The following is a 22,896-nucleotide window of genomic DNA, read 5'->3' as shown; positions in this document are numbered from 1 at the left end:
CAACAGAGGTTTCCCGTGTCTTGTGAAGTGACGGGGCTCCGCAGCGAGAAACGTTATCGTCTCCGACCGGGTGCCGGTGTCTCCCCTGTTCCCTCCGGCCGCAGTCGGGAGGCTGAAGCAGGAAAAGCCAACACTAGGATCAGCATTGATTCATGGAGAGACCTTCGTCTGGTCAGCTAACATTACTGCCAAGCAGCTGAAATATAGAGTGATATTGTGGTTTTAGCTGACGTGTGTCGCCTCACTGTTTTGAGCGATGCTCGTTCATGTCGATGTAGAGCGAGCACAAGCGTGAACCCGACGCTGAGTTTCGTTGACTTAATAGCCACAGGTGTCGCTGTTAACAAGCATTTCTGATTCTTACAAACAGTCACTTTAAAGTACAAACATGTCTGACATATGACCATATGGTTGTTGCAGCTAATGTTTTAGCAAACACCCTACGCTAAGCTCTGTTGCTACATCTAGCAAGCTGACTTTAACTCTGCGAGCTGGTTAGAAACACTTCCTGTGTCGCAATAATACACTGTGTACACTATGTACTTACTTGCATAGTGCATGAATTTGGACAGGGTTGTCTCAAATTGAACACGGCTGTAGTGCGCTTCCCTGAAATGACGGTCACAACATTTGACCGCTGTGATTTCACTTTTAATTGCTTGTGTGTGCCCCCCGTGTTTCACGCAAGGTTGAATATACGCTGCCGTATCCGCCGTTTTCACAAGTTTGGTGATCCCTCCCCTTCCGCTACGCAAGGCAAGGCAAGGCAAGGCAGCTTTATTTGTAGAGCACATTTCAGCAACAGGGCAATTCTAGACTGACATCTCTTTGGACATTTGGACATGTCCGTTTCATACTTCAGTGATGCCAGGCTGCCGGCTTTGGAGGGAGACACAGTGAATTGGACATGTGAAGAGGAATCTGCCTAACCAAGCAGAGCTCCTTGCCCTGGCTGGCAACAGTTGACTGGTTCCCTGAGCAGATGATGGGCAGCTCATTGCTGCTTTCTCCACTCTTACAGCTCTCCTGTGGAGTCTTTGAAAAATCTTTTTGACTACCTTTACATTTCACCAGTGGGCTAACTCCAAGTCTGAAAAGTGAAGCCAATGCGGAAGTGTCTTAAACTTGCATTCTCTTTAACAGCCAGCAGGGGGCGACTCCTCTGGTTGCAAAAAGAAGTCTGACTGTATAGAAGTCTATGAGAAAATTAGCCTACTTCTCACTTGATTTATTACCTCAGTAAACATTGTAAACATGAGTTTATGGTCTCAATCGCTAGTTTCAAGTCTTCTTCAATACAGCATGATGTTCATTTAGTAAGTTATGGTCCCATTTAGAGTCAAATAGACCATAAAGCAGGGGATGCTTTAGGGCGCGGCTACCTTGTGTCACTACAACGCCGTTGTCCAGTCTGAGAGTTGTTTAGAACTTTAAACCTTTCACAGTGTGTTTTCAGTTCATGAAAGTTATTATAAGTTATTTTGGTCGCCTAAAAATGTCTTATTCAGCATTCGGTTGTTCTTAGCTCCACCCTCTCGTGTCACTTCTGGCTGTAGAAAAAACCAAGATGTTTTTTTACAGCCAGAAGTGACAACCAAAAACCAAGATGGTTTTGCCAAACCAGACGCTTCAAAACGGCAGTCCACAAACCAATGGGTGACATCACAGTGACAAGTCCACTTCTGTCTATGCGTTTCACCTCCTACTTAAAGGGTAACTTTGGTATTTTTCAACCTGGACCCTGTTTTCGTATGTTTTTGTGTCTAAGACAAAACAATTCCTGAAATTGGTCCAGTATTGAGGGAGAGCGCTAGAGACAAGGCAAGTGAGCAATGTAACATTATGTTCATTAAAAGTTCTTGTTTTCTGCCACTAACGGGCTCAGATTGTTATTATAAGTGTGTGGCAACATTTTGGAAAGGACCCTACAGAGAAATAAAACCTTTACCGTACCTTTATTCTGTCTGTTATTGTGTCCGTGTCCGCTCAAGGAGAAGTCTCATTGTGAAATCTTAATATCCGTATACTCAAATAAATACAGACAGCCATCGAATTCTAAGACCTCATCCACGTTGTTGAAATCATCTAAATATTCAGTCATGACATTGAAAATAACACTAAACTTTCTGTACTCCAACACAACAAACTGCCCGGCTGGCACTCCCGTTTCCACCATGGATGTATTCCACTATTCCACCTCTCCAGATTTAACAATGAGACTTCTCCTTGATCGAGACACTTTCCATGATGTTGTCAGACACTTATAATAACAATCAGAGCCTTTCGTGGCGAAAACAAGCACTTTTAGTGGACGGAAATGACGGTGCCAGCTTGCCCCCAATACAGCTGCCGTCTGCAGCGTTCTCCCTCAATACTGGATCGGTTTCAGAAATAACTTTCCCAATTAGACACTCAGACACACAAACATAGGAAAATGGGGTTGAAAAATATCGAAGCTACCCTTTAAATGAATTTTCACCTCATGTCACCTCATCTTTAGCAACATCTTTAAGAGCTTCACAGACAGATGAACTGCTTCCGCTGGGCAACACAAAGCTGTTTTTGTCCCTTGGTGTTTTGGCCCATGTTTCCTGACACCCTTGTGGCGTATTTACAGCCATTTATCCATTCAAGTGCCACTCCATGGTCCATTTTCTACTCACTGATGCAGAGTGGGAACTGGCTGACAACCTGTGAGTGTCTTTCCTCTGTCTATAAAAGTCCTCATCCAGATGTGCTCCACCCTATGTGGAGAACTCACTGCCAGTTTTCCTAGAGGATGGAAAGAGGAAGATCTCCGTGAAAAAAGATGCTGATCCCAAAATCAGTAATGTCCAGCCACATCCAGACAGGATGGACACATGAGAACCTACTCACTAACATTCGATCACTGAAAGGCTTTACTACTGTGCCATTTGAAAAGAACACTCCTATTTTAGGAAGTTGATAAATTCTTAAAATATTCCACTAATACAGTATTGTTTATGCTTTTTTAATACGTTTCATCATGATCCGGATCGCCACCAAAATCGAATGGATTGTTGAATGTGCCAAACGCCACCTATCCAAAAAATGTCATTCAAATCCATTGCGGACTTTCGGAGTAATCCTGCAAGCGGACAAACCAACAAACCAACAAACCAACAAACCAACAAACCAACAAACCAACGCCGGTGAAAACATAACCTCCTTCCTAGGCCTTCAGCCTTGGCGGAGGTAATAATAGATCACAAATTGATAAATTAACACACAAAGATGTAGTCACTGAGTAGGAGTCATGTTGAGGAGCTTGTCCACAACTTTTATGGGTCAGGCTGATGAAATGTATTCATTGTGTGTAAATGATGAAAGGCTTTTTTGCCAGCAGTTAGACCCACCAATCAAAAATACAGTAGATGCAAGTCATTTTCACACAGATGGTGTAATGAGACTCATCAGTGCCCTGTAAGACATCCCTCGCAGTCAGGTACCATACCAGAGTGACCTAGTGTTAATAACAGAACAGGCCACTGATTTGATTCCTGTGATATCTATCAACAGCTGGGTGTGCTGTCACGGTGTCCTTGAGCAAAACGCTGCGCTGCTTCCTGTTCACTTCCCCGTCCGTCTCCCCGGATCAGTGTCCACTGAATGTAAATGCAATTCAAAGGAGCGCTGATCAGCCCAGGCAATCTGTGACTGACATGAGACAATGATGTGACTTGACAGACTGTGATAGAGATGGAATAGCTCTGGTCTGGAAACTCATGTAGCCAATGTTAGTCTCAGTATCAACGTCATTAACCGCAGTGCGGATGGAGTGTTCCTATCAGGCAGACGCTGAGTATCCAATGTGAACATGACAACTACCTGGGAGATGTGCTGAATATGATCAGTACTGTTAGAACAGAGCAGGAGCAGAATACAATGTATTACTGTCTGAAAACAAAGCAGTATGCCATAAGCAGCCTACTGGGGAAACAGGTGGCTGGTCATGACATCATTGGAGACGAACACACTCCCTCTGGTCAACATATCAGATTGCTCCCAATGTGCAATGATTCTCAAGAAGCTTTCATCAGAGGCTGGCGGTTCGATCCATGGTTCCTCCTGTCTGCATGTCCAAGTGTACCTCAAGTTGCTCCCCGGGCGCTTTACAGCATGTGTGTTATGTATGTACCTGTATGTATATGCAGCCCAGTCACACAGCAAACAGCAGTTTGTGAAATAGTTGTGAAATTTAATGTATTGATTTGTGTACATAGACACAAATTAAAAAAAATTTTTGGTTGACATAATCCACGTAATTGTGAACCGGGAAGTATAAACAGCGGTGAACGCCGCGCAGGGAGGAAGTCGGGGTGGATGGGTGGGTCAAAAAACAGAGGACTTTCAGCCAGGAGACCGGTGTTCGTGTCCCGTGTGAAACCACATGTCACAGTTGATTTATTTGTCACGTAACTTACCGACTTAAGTTTCAGCACTTCTGGAGTTATTTTAACCCAAACCACGATATTTTCCTCAAGCTAACTAAGTAGTTTGTTGCCTAAGCCTAACCAAGTCGATCTTATCCTAAACCTAACTAAGTAGTGTTGTTGCCTAAACCTAACCAAGTCGATCTTTTCCTAAACCTAACTAAGTCGCTTTGTTGCCTAAGCCTAACCAAGTCGATCTTTTCCTAAACCTAACTAAGTCGCTTTGTTGCCTAAACCTAACCAAGTCGATCTTTTCCTAAACCTAACTAAGTAGTTTTGTTGCCTTAGTCTAAACAAGTCGATCTATTCCTAAACATAACTAAGTAGTTTTATTTTGAAATGACTGGAGCGGAAATTGACACGTGTTGCTGGACATTCGTAGGATAACGCACAAAAAATACATCGTTGAAAGTCGTGCTGAGTGCCACAAAAAAAAAAGGGAAATTCGTGTCTATGTACACGAATCAAATAGATTCCATTTTGTGACTATTTCACGAGACTGTGTCGGTATATGACGAACCTAATGAAGTTGAAGATAAGACACAAATTTTCATACTGGTGTGAAATGGAACCCATTACCATTGAACAACTAACCATCTGAACAGTCTGAGAAAGGGCTAATGAAGCAAAGATGATAGGTGCGTATGTCCTGCTGAGCTTTGCTACTTACCAACAGCCTGATGGAGAAAGGATCCCGGGCAGTGATGATCGGCCTCTGCCTCTGGCGGATGAAATTTTAAACACCCTTTATGCAAAGCAGAGCAGAGGGCCTGTCAGAAGGAATCACAAGGTGCTTGATGGCTGGAAACAGTTAAGAGGTTTTTGCACAAGCGCTGCGTGGCTAATTAGCTCGACGCATATGCCGACTCCTGCTGCGGGGCTGCCTTACACCTACAGCCATCTCTGGCTCCCCTTCCCCCCCACCCACCCTCCATCTTCACCAATCCCCAGGACGTTCACACAGGCTGTCAAACCCCCGCTAACATCCTATCTGTGTCAGTGTCACTTACAGTTGAGCGCGGCGGATAGACGCTCCTCGGCTCTTGATATGGTTTTTCGAAGGGCGCGCACATGAAATAGCCGCGGCTGAGTCTTTGATTGAAGCCGCGCAGCAAGGATGGCCCAAGGTTGCTGCATTTCAAGTCGACAAAGAGGAGCTGATCAGAGGCTGGGCCTGACGAACGAGGAGGTGAATGGCGTGAGCTGGTTGTTCAGCGGGGAGATATCTCAGCAATCCCTGCAGTGTTTTCATGACTCAGAGTCTCATCACTTACACATTACTCAGCTCTAACCTCTGCCTGCCACCTTCCTCCCCCCCAGGGCCCTCTGCTAGTCCAGCTATGAAATGAGATGACAAGGTTTTTTCCTGTGTGGACGGGCTGTCCCTGTTTCAGCCTTGAAGGGATGATGGTGTTGTTTACCCTGGTGTGTGCATAATTTGCTGATAAAAATCTGGTCTTCTTCTTATTACTCTTTCATCTGTGTGAACAAAAGAAAAAAGCAGCCAGCGTGTTTGTCTATCTCCCTTTGGATCTTGGGAAAAGAGACGCTCGCTGTTGCGCAGGATGATCAGGTGTTAGTGTGCTGACTGAAACAGATTCACATACAGATATTAAGAGATTTGGTTTATCTGCTGTCTGAGTTCTTAAAGGGGGGATCTTGACTACCGCAGCTAGATCTTTTGTCAGATCAATTTCAAAGGACGAGTTTGAGATTTTTGGAAATGAGCTTGTTCACTTTCTTTCTAAGAATCAGATGAGATGCTCGATATCAATCTGTGTGTCAAGGATGAAGCTGGAGTCAAAGAACCTATAAAAGAAGGAAGGGTTATGATGTCACTGAACTCACATTGGTGCCAAGTCGGTAGTATTCTACATGTATTTGATTGTAATAGTGCTTTTTTCTTACAATAACTAATCAACCATCAATGATGTTAATGATAATATGTGGACAGTCCGGCATGTTGGCCAGCGGGAAGACTGCGCAGCTCATTGACCGCAGTTCACTTTACAACCAAACTCTTCTTCACTTCCCTGGAGTCAACGCGAGCGGATAGCCACCTTGATGTATTTCAGCGGTGTGACAATGAGTCAGCTGTGACTTGGATGTGTTTTTCCCCCCGTGAGTAAGACTGTATTTCCCCGCTGTCAGACTTGATACCAACTTATAACACTAATAACATTACCGGCAGCAAAATACCTCCGCTAATTAAATCCATACTTTATAACCGCAGTGGTTATAGTCAAAGCCAGAGACGAATACGCCTATTTGGAAATTACCTCCGCCAAGTGTATTTCACCCATGTTTCTGACCGCGATTAGCTGCAACCTCGGTGTGTTTTTCAGGGGTGGATTTAGTGATTTGGGGGCCACAAGTTCAAACACCATCTAACTTTCCCTTTCACCCTCTCTAATGTTGGTATTGGCAGTGGTAGAAGAAGTACTCCTACTCAAAAAAAAAAATTCTGGAGTAAAACTATTAACTATTAATAGTTAATCTCTTAATACCACACAGTAAAAGTCCTGCATTAAAATGTTTAATTCAAGTGAAGAGTGAAAGAGAAGTATTATCAACACAATGTACTTAACATCTGTTCAAGGTGGAGATTTCAATTCTAATATGATGCTGGACAGTTTAGAATAATAATGCGGCATATTTCAATAGTTATATTTTGTGAGTAAAATCTGAATCTGCAACATAACCAGTAACCAGTAATACAGCCTTTTGTAAATTATTACGGGGTACAATGTATTAGAACAGTCACATAATTCAATATTTTTCATGTCTCAACATCATAATAAATCTATAACTGTTTGAGTGCCCTTTTAGTTGGAGGCCCCAGGCGGTTGACTACCTCGTCTAACTGTAAAGTCTGGCTCTTTTTTCCCGTGAACCAGTGTATTTCATCGGTGTTTCCGACTGTGAATAGCCACGACTTGGTTGTGTCATGCAACCATGTCATGGCAGGTGTGTTGCTCAGGATCCAATGAAGAGCAGTGTCGAATGTGAAGTTGTTTGTATGAGCGGTTCTCGAGAAAGCTGCAAGCAGCAACACCACAGGCCAAGCCTTCAGCCAGTTTTCAGGCATGTTTTCCACCTTTTTATGAAGAACCAAACATAAAATCTTAAAGCATAGAACCATCTGTGAAAGTTTCCACCTAGAACCCTCTCTGGAGGTTCTATCCAGAACCTTTCCACCAGATACACGACTCACGTGTGGCTTGGCTGTGTGTCAACTGCATCTCTTCTAGAGATTCGAGGTCTCGCCTATTTTTGACGTGAGCCGTGTGCGGTTCACAGCAACAGCAGACACTGAAAGTGATCTATTGACTGTATATTGACATCATACCAGCAACATTACTACAGGTTCGATGTATCTATCTCTAAAAAATGTTACGGAGATGAAAAAAGTAAAGACTTATTTTTAAATCAACACTTACTGCTTTCATTTCAAAATAAAAGCCCTCAAGCATTTTTTTCTGTGGACAGAATTCCTTCATTTGTTAACACAAGGCTTTTATTCTGAAATATTTGCAGGACAGTGTTGTAGAACATGCAATGACTTGCACGGCTCCATGTAAGAATAAAGTACAGAGTTTTAAATGTGGATTATTACTATTATTTACAAATTACCACACGTTTCTTAACCTTTCTCTGTCTCTGTCTCTAAATGACATTCATAATGAAATGAAATGGCCATTATGAAAGGCAAACTCTATGTAGAAAGAAAGGACTGGCAGCAGCAGAAACGCAGCTGGTATGGACACCCGACACGTAAATTATGCAGCCGCCGCGCGACGTAGCTGCCGCAGCGTTCCCAGTGTGGACAAAGCGTTAGTCGTACAAAGAACCCTTGATAAACCCTTTCTTCAAAAAAAGGGTTTTTCAGAAGCAAATGGTTCTGGGTAGAAGTCAGTACTTCAGGAAGAACCCTTTTGGAACCATTATTTCTAAGAGTTGGTCATAAATAGCCTTGGAAAATTATTTATTTTTATTTCACTACTCTTCATAAATGTTAGAGACAGACACAAATTAGAGTTTTTCTAGTAGGACCTCTTAAAAATGAAGAGCCACTTTGCAGAGAAAAAGTCAAGCATCAAGCATGGCTGTCGGGAGAAGAAATAATTATCTGTGTGGGCGGTAAAATGAGTGCTTACAGTACATCACAAGGACTATCAGAACGGCACACTGTCTAGACCACAGAGTGGAAGATCATCAACCACTTCCTCCAGATATCTGGATATAGATGTTTTCAACTGACAAGCGAGTGTTTGGAAGGATGCCCGTTGTTGTCGTTTCTCCTGCCTGTACATAGTGAGCAGAGGCAGCTGTGCTCAGTGTGGGGGAACAGCACGTCAGGGTAATAGAAGAAAATCAGATGAAGTGAAGCTGCGGAGGCAAGCTGCTGCAGGGAGTGCTGGGAATTGAGCGCAGACACGACAGGCGGCGCTCAGAGGCCCGGCAACACCGCCCCGCCTGTCTGTCGGTCGGCCTGTAGGGCCAGAACCAGGCAACAGCAGCTCCCTGATCCACCCAGAGCGGCGGGAAACAGAGGAGAACATGGAGCTGGTTGGTTGGTAGAACATTGGTGTCTCCTCTGGAGGGTGGTGGGGGGGTGTTGGCTCTGCAGCTGTTAGAGGCACACAGCTGCTCCAGAGACCTTTTCACTAGCAGGTGGTTTGAGCTGATGTGATTCAGGATTCTCCTGAGGTGGAGAGAGCGGAGAGACCCTCCCATCACACACACACACACACACACATCCTGTCCAGCACCTCCCTTTTCACCGTAACACATGCCTTCCGCTAATAAATCCCATTAGTGCTCTTTTCTCTAAAGCTAAAAACAGGCCTTCTTACTTAATCTTGTTAGCTGTCACCATGTACAGTGACGGAGGGAAAGATGTGACATGAAGCGCACAATCACATCAGCCTCAAAATAGACGGTCGCAGGCCTGCTGGAAATGGCTGGTAAAGGATGAAATCTGACACTTGTTAGCACGGCTTGAGCCGGGTTAATGCTGTAGGTCACTTTCACCGGCAAGTTCAGACACGCTCCTCAGAACACCTGTTTTCTATTTACTGTAAAAACACGGACTTTGTGGTAGATGCGGAACAGAAAATGTTGTGGAATATTGTCCAGAAACCCTCACAGATACTGCATTTAGCATAAAAAATGTGCTCAAATCAAACCGCAGCCTAACAGGCAACAACAGCTGTCAGTGTGTCAGTGTGCTGACTTGACTATGACTATGACTATGATTATCATAAAGTGGGCATGTCTGTAAAGGAGAGACTCGTGGGTACTCATAAACCCCATTTACATTCACATATCTGGAGGTCAGAGGTCAATGGACCCCTTTGAAAATGGCCATGCCGGTTTTTCCTTGCCAACATTTTTTGTACGTTTGGAGCGTTATTTAGCCTCCTTCTCGGCAAGCTAGTATGACATGGTTGGTACCAATGGATTCATTACTTTTTCTAATTTCATATGATACCAGTATCTTCACTCTAGCTTTAACCTAAAAGAGAAATTAGTGACGCTAAAATGAATTTGCGTTAACGTGTTATTATCGCGTTAACTTTGACAGCCTTAGTAAAATTACTAGTTAGATTAGTCCAAATTGACAGAAGGCAAAGTGGACTAAACCGTGGATAACTTGTTATTGTGTTGACACAAAATGCATTCAATGACCACATCTTTTTCATCACATAAATTTCTCCCAATTCCAAACCTCTGTGTATTTACTGTCCATTTTGCACATGTTTACATACGGTTGTAAAAACTGTAAAATTTACAGTAAAACGCTAACATAACACGACATCTACAAAGAAATAAAAAATTCCTAATTAGGATCTACAACACTGAGCTCTATGAAAGAGGGCATTTTGTAATTTATCCGTCATCCTGAGATGGAGAGTCACTTTTCCTTCCGCCTTACTCTCCATTCCTTAACCCCACAGAGGAATTCTTCTCCTCGTGGAGGTGGAAGGTTTCTGATCTGATGATCACATGTCCCTCTTGGACACAATGAATGCTGGATGTCTGGACACATCTGCAGAAGATTGCCAGGGATCAGACATGCAAAAAGCTTCTTCTAGTGTAATCACAACACATGATGCTGCTTCTAGTGTGTTTATGCTCGCTGCTCAACCCTGGCCTATTTTGGGAATGTTTGTATTCTCTTCTGGCGTGTGCTCAGAGGCAGAGAGTAAAGAGGAGAGAAGAACAAGATGACAGGATATTGTTTGAAGTGATATGTACTCAGCTGGATGTGCTCACTCCTCTTAAAAGGATATATCTTGTCATTCATCTGAACCTCTCAAAGGAGCGTCTTTGTGTTTGTCTTTGTGAGTCGGGTGCTTGCATTCATGTGTGTATTTGTGTGTGGGAGTTAAAATGGGAGTAAGTGCACACTACACACAGGGCCTTGAGATGAAAACCTTGTGGGGATATCTCCTCCTGTTTGTTGTCTTATTTGGTGTTTGAGGGTCACACAGCAGTGGGGAGTGAAGCCAGATGCTGCTCTCCTGATGGTGGATTCCTCTGCTGTCACGTCAGAGCCGTGCTCGTCGTTGTTCGATTTTTAATTAAGCACTTTGGGGAAGAAAACGAGGTTCGCTCTGGGATTACATGAGAGGTCAACTGTCAAGCCTAGTGCAAACCCAGAGAGCTGGTCAGGTTTGGGCTTTCTAATGCGTGTGTTTACTGACATGTTGCAGCTCTGAATGTTGTGACAGGACTCATCACTCATTCACTCGCAAAACGGCTCCGATACAACGGCACCGATACCACTTTGCGGCAGCGTGAAGTTAACCTCTCGTCACCATCTTTCAGGTCCTATCACACGCGCTCACGCTCCACCTCCCCGACGGTGCAGGCGAGACAGGCCGGTGGTGCACCCGACCCCGCGGGACCGCGATCCCACCTCCCACCATCCTCACCTCTCTGACTTGCGGCTGCGTTAGACTCTTTGGTCCTTGTTTCAAGACGGGTCGGGTGGGTTGCCGACATCGCCGCAGACCCCTGGCGCCTTTTACGTGGTCCGAGCCCCGCCCTGGGGGCACGACGCGGTTGGGGCGCACTAAGGACAGTCCGCCCCGGTGACACTTTGTCCACGGCCCTGGGAAGCAGCTTCGTCCCAAGCCTTTCCAAGCCGACCTAGAGCCGGTCGTGGCGCACCGACTCGTATGCGGGATTCCCGAGCCTGCCGTGTGTCGCTCACACCCTCCAGCTGGCTGTTAACGAGGGTCTTTTGGCACAGAGAAGTACTCGTATCGGTACCCGGTATCGGCGAGTACCCAAATGTAAGTACTTGTACTTGTACTCTGTCTGAAAAAAGTGGTATCGGTGCATCCCTAGTTACTAACCACCCAGCCAAATTTGAATGAATAAAAAAAATCGCCAAGCATATAAAATATACTTTCAAAATCATGGAAAAAGAATCAGTATTCTCTGCTCTGAGAAGGTGCAGTCTGTCAGGATTCCTCAGTAGTGAGGGAAGAACCCAGCGCTGAATCGCCGTCCGACGGGCGGATTAGGGAAATGGCGCCTGAGTCCTTCTGATTATTTATAAACTTGCGACAATTTCAGATGAAATATACGGACTTGGTGTGCAAAGGCCTTTAGGCTGTATAATATCAGCCACCACAACCACTGGATTAGTAATGAACTGCAATGAACTGGAGCTTCTGTGCTTTGATGACCCGCTGTGACACAAAATACCCTCTTCCATTTCATAATGCCTAGTCGTGCTTCTGGTTTATTTTGGATTTGGTATTATTTTATTTTGGAACACAGACAGTAATGTCGTAAAGTAACTCAAATGAAAGTATTATATCACATTTTGAAAGTAACATGGCCAACACTGTTTCTTACCTCCAGTAGATGCCTCCTGTAAAGTACACGGTGTCAGAGGATAAGAGGATACCGGAGCAGAGCTGGAGACAAAGGGATCTGCAGCGATAATAAATAATGTAGGTGTAATATCACAAAATGGACGCCCGGTTTAGAGGAGTGGAGTGGAGGTCAGCGGAGGGCGGAGCTCTATAAGCTGAACACCACAATCATTCCCTTGTGCATAAGCAAAGATCAATAACAATAATAAAGCACATAGTGGTGAATAATTCATCAGCGCTCTGCCCTCTCTCCGTCTTCCCTTCTCTCTTCTCCCTCCACGACGTCCCCAGCTGACTCGACGCCACGCTGCAGCTGCTCTCCGTCTCCGTCAAACTTTAGAGGATTGATTTTCGCTAACAAAGAGCCAAATGCATATTATTAACTTTGGTTTTTTTTCTTACATGTAAATGACTTTGATGAGTGGATGACTTCATCTTTAATGGCAGACGGTCTTTGGAGTGTGCACCAGTTCTGTCAGAGGATAAAACGTGTGAAGGCTGTGTGAAGTGTGTGGTGACTGATATTTATAGTCAGTCAGCTGAATGTCCCCAAAATATTGGAGGATTATTGATTGATTATTGATAATTTTCTCTATTATATCTGTTGGTCATGATAACATTGTAGACACCCCCTCTGTTGTAGAGATTGGGGAAAAGTGACAGTAGAGAAATTATCTCAAACACTTGAGTCTGACTAGCCAGGTTTCCATCCAAATGTATCGCAAATATATACAGAATTTTGAGAAAATCAGCAAATGAAAATGTGAATGATTGCATGTTTCCTTTACATTACGCACTAACATCCAGCAGCAGAGCTACGTTTCCATCATTTTGGACTGAAAATGACTACCGGACACTAGGAAAACATCCGCCTAAAAAGTGCCGTACAAAAGTAAAACAAAATTATTTCTATTCTATTGTCATATTTCATTTCTCTACCGAAATGACGTTGAATAAGAAATGGAGGAAAAAATTATTGTAGCTGTCTGTGGACACCAGATTGCAACCTCCGGGTCTGAGAAGTGAAGCCAATGCGGAAGTGCCTTAAACTTCTATTAGCCAGCAGGGGGCGACTCCTCTGGTTGCAAAAAGAAGCTTGATTGTATAGAAGTCTATGAGAAAATGATGCTACTTCTCTCTTGATTTATTACCTCAGTAAACATGTAAACATGAGTTTATGGTCTCAATCGCTAGTTTCAAGTCTTCTTCAATACAGCATGATGTTCATTTAGTAAATTATGGTCCCATTTAGAGTCAAATAGACCATAAAGCAGGGGATGCTTTAGGGCGGGGCTACCTTGTGATTGACAGGTCTCTACCATGGCGTTGTCCTTACAACTTTAACACTTTCACAGTGTGTTTTCCGTTCATGAAAGTTAATTGTAACATTTTTGGTCGCCTAAAAATGTCTTATTCAGAGTTCGGTTGTACTTAGCTCCTCCCTCTCGTGTAACTTCTGGTTGCAAAAACATGGCGACGACCAAAAACCAAGATGGCGACGGACAAAATGCTGAACTTGAGGCTTCAAATTGGCAGTCCAGAAACCAATCGGTGACGTCCACTTCTTATATACGGTCTACAGTGGCACCCAGAGCTCTATGGTAGTACCTCAGAGACCAGATGCAACTCTATGTGTATAAATGTATGTGTACAAACCATATTGGTATAACCTATAATGTTATTATTTTAATTTATGTATTGTTGTTTGTGCTTTATGTTTTTCTAATGTACTTTCTGTCAGCAAAGATTATCTATCTAACTAACAACGTCGCTGCCGTAAAGATGACGTTATTTTGAGCGTTGATGGAGCAGCTACAATGTTAGCATACCCCGGCACCAATCGATCCGAACACCATTCAGAAAAAAAAGCATTTTTAAAGCTGTCTGCTTGTCGTCTTGCGGACAGACCTGACAAAGCATGACTTAAGACTTTTTTACAAATCAGCATCATTATGTAGTTATTTCAACAGCACAATCTGTTTATTTTGGGTTCATACTGCTTTAATAAACCAGATTAATTCAGCCACCGGGTGACTTTCTAGTGAATACAGCTCAGTGAAACGCCTCCGGATGATGCTGTGAACCCAGGCAGGACGGCGTCTTGTTTTCCGATGTATCCACAACATGTACAAGGCAGCATAGTGGTTATTTTGGCCATGGTTGATGATACGTTATTGGTATCCATGGAGATAAGCCCCTCCTCCTCCTCCTCTCCGGTGTGTCTTGCACACAAGGCGAAAAATTCCCTTCACGTTTGGTGTGAACACTGCATAATAATGCATCTCAGACTCTTTATCTGGGCCATGCACGTTTTGTTTTTGAAACAGAGGAGGGATATAAAGCTGCTGCAGGCCCTTTTTGGCGGCAAGTAAAAAAAAAAATCAATCACAAGAAGGTGGCTAAATCCAGCACCACCTACACTGGATGATTGGTTTGGAATCATTTTTGAAATGTTTAAAATTGGAAAGTTGACTTACTCTTTGAGGATCCAAAAAGGCAAGTTTGACCAGATTTGGAATAAATGGATCAAATTCATAACCCCAATACGAGCAGACTGCTTCCCTCTTCTTGATGAGAATATTGAGAAAGAAGTGTGAGCTCCCTTGGTTCTAATGTATGTAGTTACATAACTGCTGACAGTCTGAAGGAGAAGTATGCATGGGCATGTAAGCTGAATACATGTGGATATGCAGATGAATATTGATGTGTTAAACAGTGGAAGGGTATATATGGTTACATACTTTAGGAAGTGAGTACGTAGGACCTATAGAGTTATGACCCACAGGTACTGCGGCATGCACATACCTCTTTTCATGCATATGCATATATACTGTACACGCATATAAAAACTGGAAAAGGGTTTTAGGTACAAATATCTTAAAAGTTTTGTACACACTGTGATATTGCCTTTTCCAAATAAAAATTAAAAAAATAAATAAATAAATAATGCATCTCAAATTGAAATAAGCTGATCATATTTTGTGTGAGAAATCTTAATTTGTAAAATAAAACTAACGCCTCTAGCTCTCCCTGTCAGCTCCGTTCTCTTTATCCATCCATGGTCAGCTCCATCGGGGCCGTTTGAATGCATTTAACATAAATGCCAGTATATGGGTGCTCTACAGTTGTAGCGTCGGCCCATTTGACCACAGAGATGAGAGCGACGGCCGGCTCGTCCGCACGTTACCACGACACGATAACGTTTCCTGTTCGTGACAGACTTAGCATGCAGCTTTAGCCGTGATGTCTAGCTCTGCTTTTCCTGTCAATGTGTGAAACCCAAAGTGTTTCCATACTTTACTGGATGTGTAGTGTTTACCACGCTGGATTTAACATGTGAGGGTGAAGGTCGCATCCACGCAGACGCTCCACTGTTTTCTACTTTGTTGTTTCGGCTCGCTGCGGTTTGTTTTGGTTGACGGATACGGAACGAATATGACGTCACGTTACTCAGACTACAACAATAAAAGCGGCAACTTCCTTCTACCTCCACATAGACTCAAATGAAGCAAATATATCAATTCTGGCAACAACAAAAAAAATCTATTTAATAAATGTCCCACCCCTAATATCTGGTAAAGATGAATACAAGAATAAAATTGGTCAATATTAGAAGTGTTTTCAAATCTTGGACATGGAAACATTCACACAGAAACAGTTCTTCAGTCCTTTAATATCCATCTGTCTGGATATTTCACACTCCTGCTAACATTAAAACAACAACAACAACAGCTCACTCATAGGATTGATCTGTTTTGATAGATCTGGGTGCAATATGGCACGAGTCCCCCCAAAGGTTTTCCTGTCACACCACCTAGCTGTTGCCACTGCTGCTGCTGTCCTCATGACTGAGCCTCCTGGCCCCACAGTTTATAGTATATGTGTACAGTATGTGCGATAATCGGGACCGCTGGTCCTCTTTTCTCTTCCAACAGCAGTGTTTTCAGTTAGACAATGAATTAACAGAATAGGAGGGAATCTAATGAGAGCTCAGTGCCAGTTCTCTATTTTTAGCAGTGGCCTCGTGTACTCCTCTAAAAATGAGAACAGAGCGCTGCAGATTATTAGCACCGCACAGCAAGTGTTTTAATAACTAAACTGCTTTTTGTGCAGTGTCACCGCAAATAGACACTTCTTTTTTCAAGCTCATATATTCCACGTTCCAGTATTTGGAAACTAATTATAGTTGTTATCAGGCCTGTAAACAGCAACGCTTTTCAGTGTTTTAATTACACACGAAAAGCCCAGTCAGCATTCTCCTAATCGCTTACTGGTTTCTGTCTTCCAAGTGTTTCTGCTGTGCTCTTTCTCAGCCCATTAGCTCAGGAGGCCATGAGCTCACGTATGATTGATCACTCATGTCATGACACATGTCGGTCAAAACTGTGTAAAGAAAAATGACCTGCTTTTCATTTCATCCCAGTTTTGCGCGTAGTGAAGGTAGAGGATGGTGGATGGATGGTCTGAGATAGGTAGAGAGTGATCTCTGTCACCCAATATGACTGTTACCAGCTCATTAAATGTGCATTATAAGCCTCATAGATGTGGGTCAGCAGGGGCCTGCTACACCTACTACGTTATAAAAGTGAAAGTGAAACTTAAAAGCAACACATCTAACATAAAACCGCATGAAACGTAATGTTTTGAACACAAACAAAACCGCTTCTTTAGGTTTAGGCAACAAAACTACAACTTCTTTAGGGTTAGGCAACAAAACCACTTAGTTAAGTTCGGCAAAAAGATCATGTTTGGGCTTGAAATGACTACGTTTGAAAAGTGAAAGTGAAACTTAACACTTGTGAACACAAAGACAGCTACACGTTGGTGGTTCCACACAGGATGCAAACTCTAGTCTCCAGGGTTAATGTAAAATCCGAATTTCGCCTATAGGGCACCAAAATGGCCATAGAGCTGGCCCTGAGACCAAGTAAGACTGTATAGCAGCAAAGCCTCTGAATATTGTTAGTTTCTTGCAACACGTTTGTATTCAGGGTGTACTAAACATCGCAGCTTTTTCTTAGCGTTGGAGTTCACTTACTAGTTTACTTTCTTCTTGGCATATAAACGGTACAGCTGAACACAGTTTACTGCACCTGTGAAACTGTAAACTAGAGCTCAGTCGAAGCTCTCTTGCAAATCCCTCACACTCATGTCAGCTCCCTCTGCAGTATTTAAAGTCTAGTTTTACCACAAACATTTTCTCCACACAGTGAGAAACTTTTAAAGTGCTATTAGATTTTTTCTGATCCGACACACTGTGCCCATGTACTGCATGGAAAACTCCCCCCAAGATTGTTACCGACAGCGCACTTCAATCTAAAGCGTCTCCCGACAAATGTTGTTTCCCTTGCTGAGGATATATCTGTGCTCCCTGCATCGCATTTAGCACTTCACCATTTTGTCTTCTTCTTTCTCCCAGCGATGCTGCTACCCTCTGGTTGTTCCATCAAAACATCCCTCTGTCTTGAAGCCGAGTTTTTTAGGTCACGCTGTATGAGAATCTGCTTTATAGACAACATAAATAACTTTCTTTTCAGGAGTGATGCTACCTGGCAGGAGCAGAGGTGTCATCTCAGAAGTGAGAGACATTTTACCAGCACTGTAGATTAGAATGATGTTGTCAACATTCAGGAGGGAAAGTGGATTTTTATTTTCCATATGCATGCATATGATTATAACTGTATAGTGCAGTTAAATATGCACAGACAGAGCCACTGTAAATTCTCTCAGCTCTTTAAACAGGCTTTGGCCCAGTGCATAGGTTATGAAAATAACTACTCCATAATTGATAATTCTGAATGGTCCCCCCCTCTTCTGCTCGCAGTCTGGCACGGATCCTTGACAGGGCAAACAATTAATTTCTCTGTTTGCTTATAAATAAGTCATGAAGAATGTGCAGATAGTGGTACTCTCTATTCATTAGTACAAGGTTGTAGCGTCTGGTTTGGACACTCTGTCGATAGCCTCCAAAAGAGTTCCTATTTTTCAAAAGTTTAGTCTTCGAAACAAGACTATATGTAACTCTTCCTGAACAGTAACAACCTTTTGTTGAGCCCCTCCATCAAAGAGTGTTTGTGCAATGATAGTTTAGCAACCACAACAATGCACGGCAGGTCTGACTAGCTTTGGATTTCTCCATATGCTGCTGAAACAGTTTGCATGAGACTCTAATAAAGCTGTATATTTATCATTTGTTTATTCATTTCATAATGAAATGATTGGACGGGCTGCCTGCCTGTCTACCTACGTGCGTCCACTCTACCCGACTTGGTGACTTTCTCTGTGGATTTAGGGACTTTTGGAGCTAGTGCTGCCAGCTACTTTCATTGGAGAAGAGTTGGCAACACTGGGCTGGGTATTTCAGTTGGATCATTTTTCATCATCATACCTCTCTCTCTCTCTCCCTTGAATTACAATCTGTCCCTATATAATAATATATAAATGATGGTGAAAAATGCCTCAAATAATCAGTTAAAAGAGTGATCCTCAGTATCTCAACAATGTCTTGTCTTTTTTATCACCTTTTGAAAAACTAAAATATATGATCAAAAGTATGGAATGGATTACACCAGAGGTGTGGACTCAAGTCACAAGACTTGGACTCCAGTCAGACTCAAGTCACAAATTTGATGGACTTAAAGGGACTGTTTGTAACTTCTTACATGTATAAATCATTGCGGGTCGGTGTCCCATGCGCGCTCACGCGTGGCTACGCTGTTCAGACTCAGACTCCAACACGAACTACACGGAAGCACCAAAACCGCAAAGTTATATCTGGTGAAGCCCGTCTGTTAAACAGTGTCAACTCTTCCTGCTTCAATCCCCCAACCACAGTCAGAAGACAGAGGGGAGACCGTAGCTTTGGTCTCCAGGGCCGGAGTCTCTGCTGTACTCTGCTCCTCTGCTTGTCTGCTTGCCTTCACTCACACACCACGCTCGTTCACACTCGCTCTTTCGCTCCACCTCTCACGTGCATGCGCGCACACTACACACTGCAGAAGAGTTAGTTTAGCTCTGAGAATATCTAGTGAATGTACAGTGGACGTTTGTGCAGAAATAAATACTGCAGCTCCTCCAGACCAACAGAGGTTTCCCGTGTCTTGTTTCCTGCTGCTGAGTGAAGTGACGGGGCTCGTAGCAGTTTACGAACAGAGAAGGTAAAGGAGCTGAAAACAACGCTTAAAAGACGGCAGTTTGTACCAAACCGACAAAGAAGGTTAACGCAGAAACAGAGGCTTCGTTTAGTGGCGCATATCCTAACGAAGCACAAAGAGCCCTTCACCTGCGGCGGGATTGTAATAGAAGCAATGACTGCGGTGGCTGCAATGTTATTAAAGGACCATGAAAGTAAGACAGAAATTATATCTGCTATTGACAATGTACAACTTGGTGGCATTGTGTGTAGCTCTCGGCCCCTTTCATTTTGTCAAATTAGCTCTCAGAGGAAAAAAGGTCTGAGACCCCTGTACTAGATCGAGTAAGACCGTAGCAGCAAGTGTATTGAATTAAGCGTAGATGCATTTTATGGTTTGGAGTTAAACTTATTAACTGCAAGAGAAAAAAAGTGTAATTTTTTTTTTTAAAAGTTGCATAGTCTTGCTTTAAATCTTAAACGTTCCGGATAATATAATCTCAATGTTGTATAGTATTACAGTCCCTGTTTTGAAGATTTTCTTGAAACGCACTCTGAAAAAAGTGGATTACTTTATTATCAGCGGTGTGTCTTACCACAAAAAAAAACTACTGAACAGACTTTATTTCCATTGGAAACAATGTAATTTATAGCTCCCACTTGTTTGGGAGATACAGGCTGTAATGAAAAACATTTCTTTTCTAAATGGGACTCCACAAACACACGGCTGGCCCCCTGGCTAACTGGCTTTATTCTTCTGCTTTGTCAGACGGATGAAATTGCAATTGCTCTGCCGGTCTCCCTTCAGAAGTCACCACGAGGCAATATGAGTGAAATGTTTTCCAGTCACACCGGGGTCAAAAGCTCGCTCTACTTGTTTATGAGCTGCTCCAGAGGATCTGCTCCGTTGGTAATGGCAGGCACTTTTAAAGGCTGGATTAGAGAGTGCAGTTGGCCCTTTTGTAATAGCGCTACGACTTCAGTATGGATCTGTTATTCCGTAATGGGATTTAGCCAGTCACACCGTGGTAAGCCTGCACATGCAGAAAGGGCTCAGGTATCGATCTGCAAAAAAAACTCTTTTCTTTAATTACAGTGAGACAAACATTTCTGTGCTGCGTCTGTATGAAAGGATGTAGTGCCCTCTCTTGGATAAAGACATTCATTCTTTCATTTTCTATGAGGCTCCAAAGAGCCACAAACATCAACATGATGTGATCATTCATACACTTTTTCTTCTTTAAGTCTGTGTCGGCTGTCTGAAGATGTTTAGAGCTGAAGATTCTGAAGACCATCCTTTCAGTGAGGTCAAGAAGAAAACTAAACAGGAATGCTCTAAGGACTAAAGGATTAGGTTCCATGTGAAATAACAGATGAGGATGAAAAAGAATGAGTTTCTGTAATTCCTCTGAGAGTTGATTTTCATTTCCCATAAATTAAAAAGCATATTTTTGCATTCTTATATATTTTTTCTCTATTGAGATTGTGATATTGTCTCATTTGGAATCAACTTCCATCACTTCTAAAATAGTACAACATGCACTAATCAATATTTCTGTATTAACAATAGATCACTTAACTACCTGTAATGTGAAAAGTGTCACTTGTAGGGACGGACCCGCAGAGAACTATCACCCGACTCCGCTGTTCCCTTCAGCTCTACAGAACGTCTAAGCTTCTTTTAGCTCATTGTTTTGTTTTTTTAACCTGCAACCTAATTGTTTTGATTGATTCTCACGGCTCTCAGGCAGCTATTCTCAATGAAAAAGCTTTGTTAAAGGAATACTTCACCCACAAAATGATCGCTTTGTATATCAATTGCTAACCCTGCGCTACCTGGAATACTTGACGAGAACTTTGTTTTTCTCGCATGCCTCCACGGTGAGCGGAAAATCTAAAAATGGAGAAAAGTCTTGATAAAGTAAATGGAGGGGAGAGGGGGGGGGGCGTTTAACGACAGAAAAACTATATCAAAACATCCATTTACAAACTGTGTCACAATTTGTGCAGTACATAATGCAAGTCTTATTTATCCAGTAGTATGCTTACTACTTCCGAAACACATGCATCTTTGTTAAAACGTACTATTTATTTAAAACATTTCCGCATAAACAGTCTCACACTTGCACAGACTTGCTACGTTTCCGTGCGAGTCTGGATGAATAACGTGCCTGCCTGTTTAGCTTGTTTTAGCGTAAACATGTGTTTGGGAAATAGTGAGCATACAACTGGTTAAATTAAACTTTATACTGTTATACTATTATATAACATATTATATCATATCTCATTGTAAAGCTTAGATTATAATCTATCCACCAGTCACATTGTCATGACACTGAGGTCAAGACAATTTGACCTTTGACCTCTAATGCTGCAATGGGGCAAATTCTGAATGCCACTCCAAACGCCCTTATAACTAACTTCATACATATATGATGTGCCCATGGATAGTTCCAGCATAAAGAGCACAACAAGAGCTTTAAAATGATATATTACATGAATAACATCAATAACAACATTAATATAATATTCTACTTATTTTATTTTAAAGCTGTATAAATTAATTTTTTTGGCATTTGGATAAAACCACGTTGATGAGTGATGACAACAGTCTATATTATACATTCCTGTCTGAAAGTTGAGCCCTCACAGCACGCCTGTACATTAGATCAAATCTGATTGTGGAGTTTCCAGAAATAAATAAATAAGTGTAACAAAGTGGTGGTTGGTTGCTGAGCATTTCCTCTAATGGCTCTGCAGCACTTTTCAGGCATGTGTGCGTGTGGCTTAATCACTTGTAAGACTTGATTGAGTGTGTGTTAATAAACATTAGGCTGTCTCTCGTCCCCTGGTGATTAGTGGTTTATGTACTCTGCTCTGTGCAGGCTGAAGACGCAGTCCTGAAGATTGATGGAGGGCCATGCTATTCAAACAGCAGGCATTGCTGAGACAGAAGCTCTTCGTTCTGGGCAGCCTCGCTATCGGAAGTGTCCTCTATCTCGTGGCCAGGGTCGGGACCTTGGATAGGTGAGTCGTCACTTGTCACAAGACATTTAGTAACTTAGTAGTAAGTAACAAAATTCACACTTTGTACTACTGATTACTATGACAGAGTTTTAGTGAATTAGTGATTCAATGCGGGCAATTCTCCACTTCATGGCGTTGTTTAAATGTGCTACTTCACACAAGAAGTTCAGATTAAGACTTTATTGATCCCAAGAAGGGCAATTCATTTGTAGCTCCCTCAGTCCATACTCACAACACAAAACTCTTTTTTTCTTCTTGTAATGAGTAAGGTGTAATATACGACGGAGTATTAGGGCCACATTGAGGGAAAACATTTTTTTTGATTTTATTACAAGAATAAAGTCATAACTTTACGAGAAAAAAAGTTGTAAAATTACGAGAATAAAGT

The 22,896-nt window shown here is 42.6% G+C and overlaps 1 protein-coding gene across 1 annotated transcript in view; it reads left to right on the top strand.

Annotated features, from left to right (window-relative positions):
* The window catches only part of LOC141755635 (heparan sulfate glucosamine 3-O-sulfotransferase 5), an 85,229-nt gene that overhangs the window by 59,741 nt on the left and 2,592 nt on the right, over positions 1-22,896 (top strand). Inside the window, exon 3 of the mRNA XM_074614680.1 lies at positions 22,367-22,508. Within this exon, the coding sequence (XP_074470781.1) occupies positions 22,402-22,508 (107 nt within the window). The 5' untranslated portion in view covers positions 22,367-22,401. The remainder of the gene's footprint in view (positions 1-22,366; positions 22,509-22,896) is intronic.

Source organism: Sebastes fasciatus, chromosome 18 (assembly GCF_043250625.1).
Source record: "Sebastes fasciatus isolate fSebFas1 chromosome 18, fSebFas1.pri, whole genome shotgun sequence".
NCBI lineage: Eukaryota > Metazoa > Chordata > Actinopteri > Perciformes > Sebastidae > Sebastes > Sebastes fasciatus.
Note: the sequence above shows the minus strand (reverse complement) of the source record. Positions and strands in the feature narration are given on the sequence as shown.